This window comes from Apaloderma vittatum, unplaced genomic scaffold (assembly GCF_000703405.1).
Source record: "Apaloderma vittatum isolate BGI_N311 unplaced genomic scaffold, ASM70340v1 scaffold35849, whole genome shotgun sequence".
NCBI lineage: Eukaryota > Metazoa > Chordata > Aves > Trogoniformes > Trogonidae > Apaloderma > Apaloderma vittatum.
This window is the reverse complement of record NW_009734109.1, coordinates 1,269-2,194: the sequence shown is the minus strand read 5'-3', so window position 1 is coordinate 2,194 and position 926 is coordinate 1,269. Positions and strand designations below refer to the sequence as shown.

The window sequence follows — 926 nt, the reverse complement described above, 5'->3', positions numbered from 1 at the left end:
GAGTCGGAGGTGGGAACGATAGTGGGGAACGTGGCCCAGGACCTGGGCTTGAAGGTGGAGGAGCTGCCAGGTCGCAGGCTGCGCCTGGGTTCAGAGGAGAGCTCGCGCCGCTTTGCCGTGCGCCTGGACAGTGGTGAGCTGGTGGTGAGCCAGCAGCTGGACCGGGAGCGTCTGTGCGGAGCCGCTGCCAGCTGCGTTTGCTGTCGGTGCAGGTGCTGACAGAGAACCCCCTGCAGCTCTTCCGCCTGGAAGTGGAGATCCTGGACTTGAATGACAACTCCCCGAGCTTCCCCACCGCTCACCGCACCCTGCGCATCGCTGAGTCTGCCACGGTGGCTGCACGCTTTCCCCTGGAGAGCGCACAGATCCCCGATGTGGGCAGCAATGCCGTGGGCTCTTACTGGCTGAGCCCCAACTCCCACTTCTCCCTGGACGTCAAGCGGCAGCAGGATGGTAAACTCTTCCCAGAACTGCTGCTGGAGCGTGCCCTGGACCGGGAAGAGCAGCCAGAACTGCAGCTGGTGCTGACGGCTGTGGATGGGGGAAGCCCAGCCCGCTCGGGCACAGCACAGATAACAGTCCTGGTCCTGGATGTCAATGACAATGCACCCACCTTTGATCGTGCCAAGTACAAGGTGCAAGTCCTGGAGAACACACCTGTGGGGGCCCTGCTCCTCCGGCTCAATGCATCTGACCCTGATGAGGGCACCAATGGGGAGACACAGTACTCTTTTGGGGTTCACACCACCGACTCAGTCCGGAGGCTTTTCACCTTGGATCCCCGCAGTGGTGAGGTCCGGGTGAGTGGGGCCCTGGATTTTGAGGAATCACCTTTCTATGAGATCTATGTGCGAGCCTATGACGGAGGGGTTCCAGAGATGGAGGGCCACTGCGTACTGCAGGTGGAAGTGGAGGATGCCAATGAC

General features: G+C 61.6%; 1 protein-coding gene across 1 annotated transcript in view; it reads left to right on the top strand.

The window, feature by feature from the left end:
* Window positions 1-926, top strand: part of LOC104279013 (protocadherin gamma-C3-like) — a gene marked incomplete at both ends in the record, with an annotated part of 8,055 nt that overhangs the window by 6,125 nt on the left and 1,004 nt on the right. Inside the window, 2 exon segments of the mRNA XM_009876155.1 lie at window positions 4-195; window positions 198-926. The exon segment at window positions 198-926 is cut by the window's right edge and continues 18 nt beyond it. Coding sequence (XP_009874457.1) covers window positions 4-195; window positions 198-926 — 921 coding nt within the window.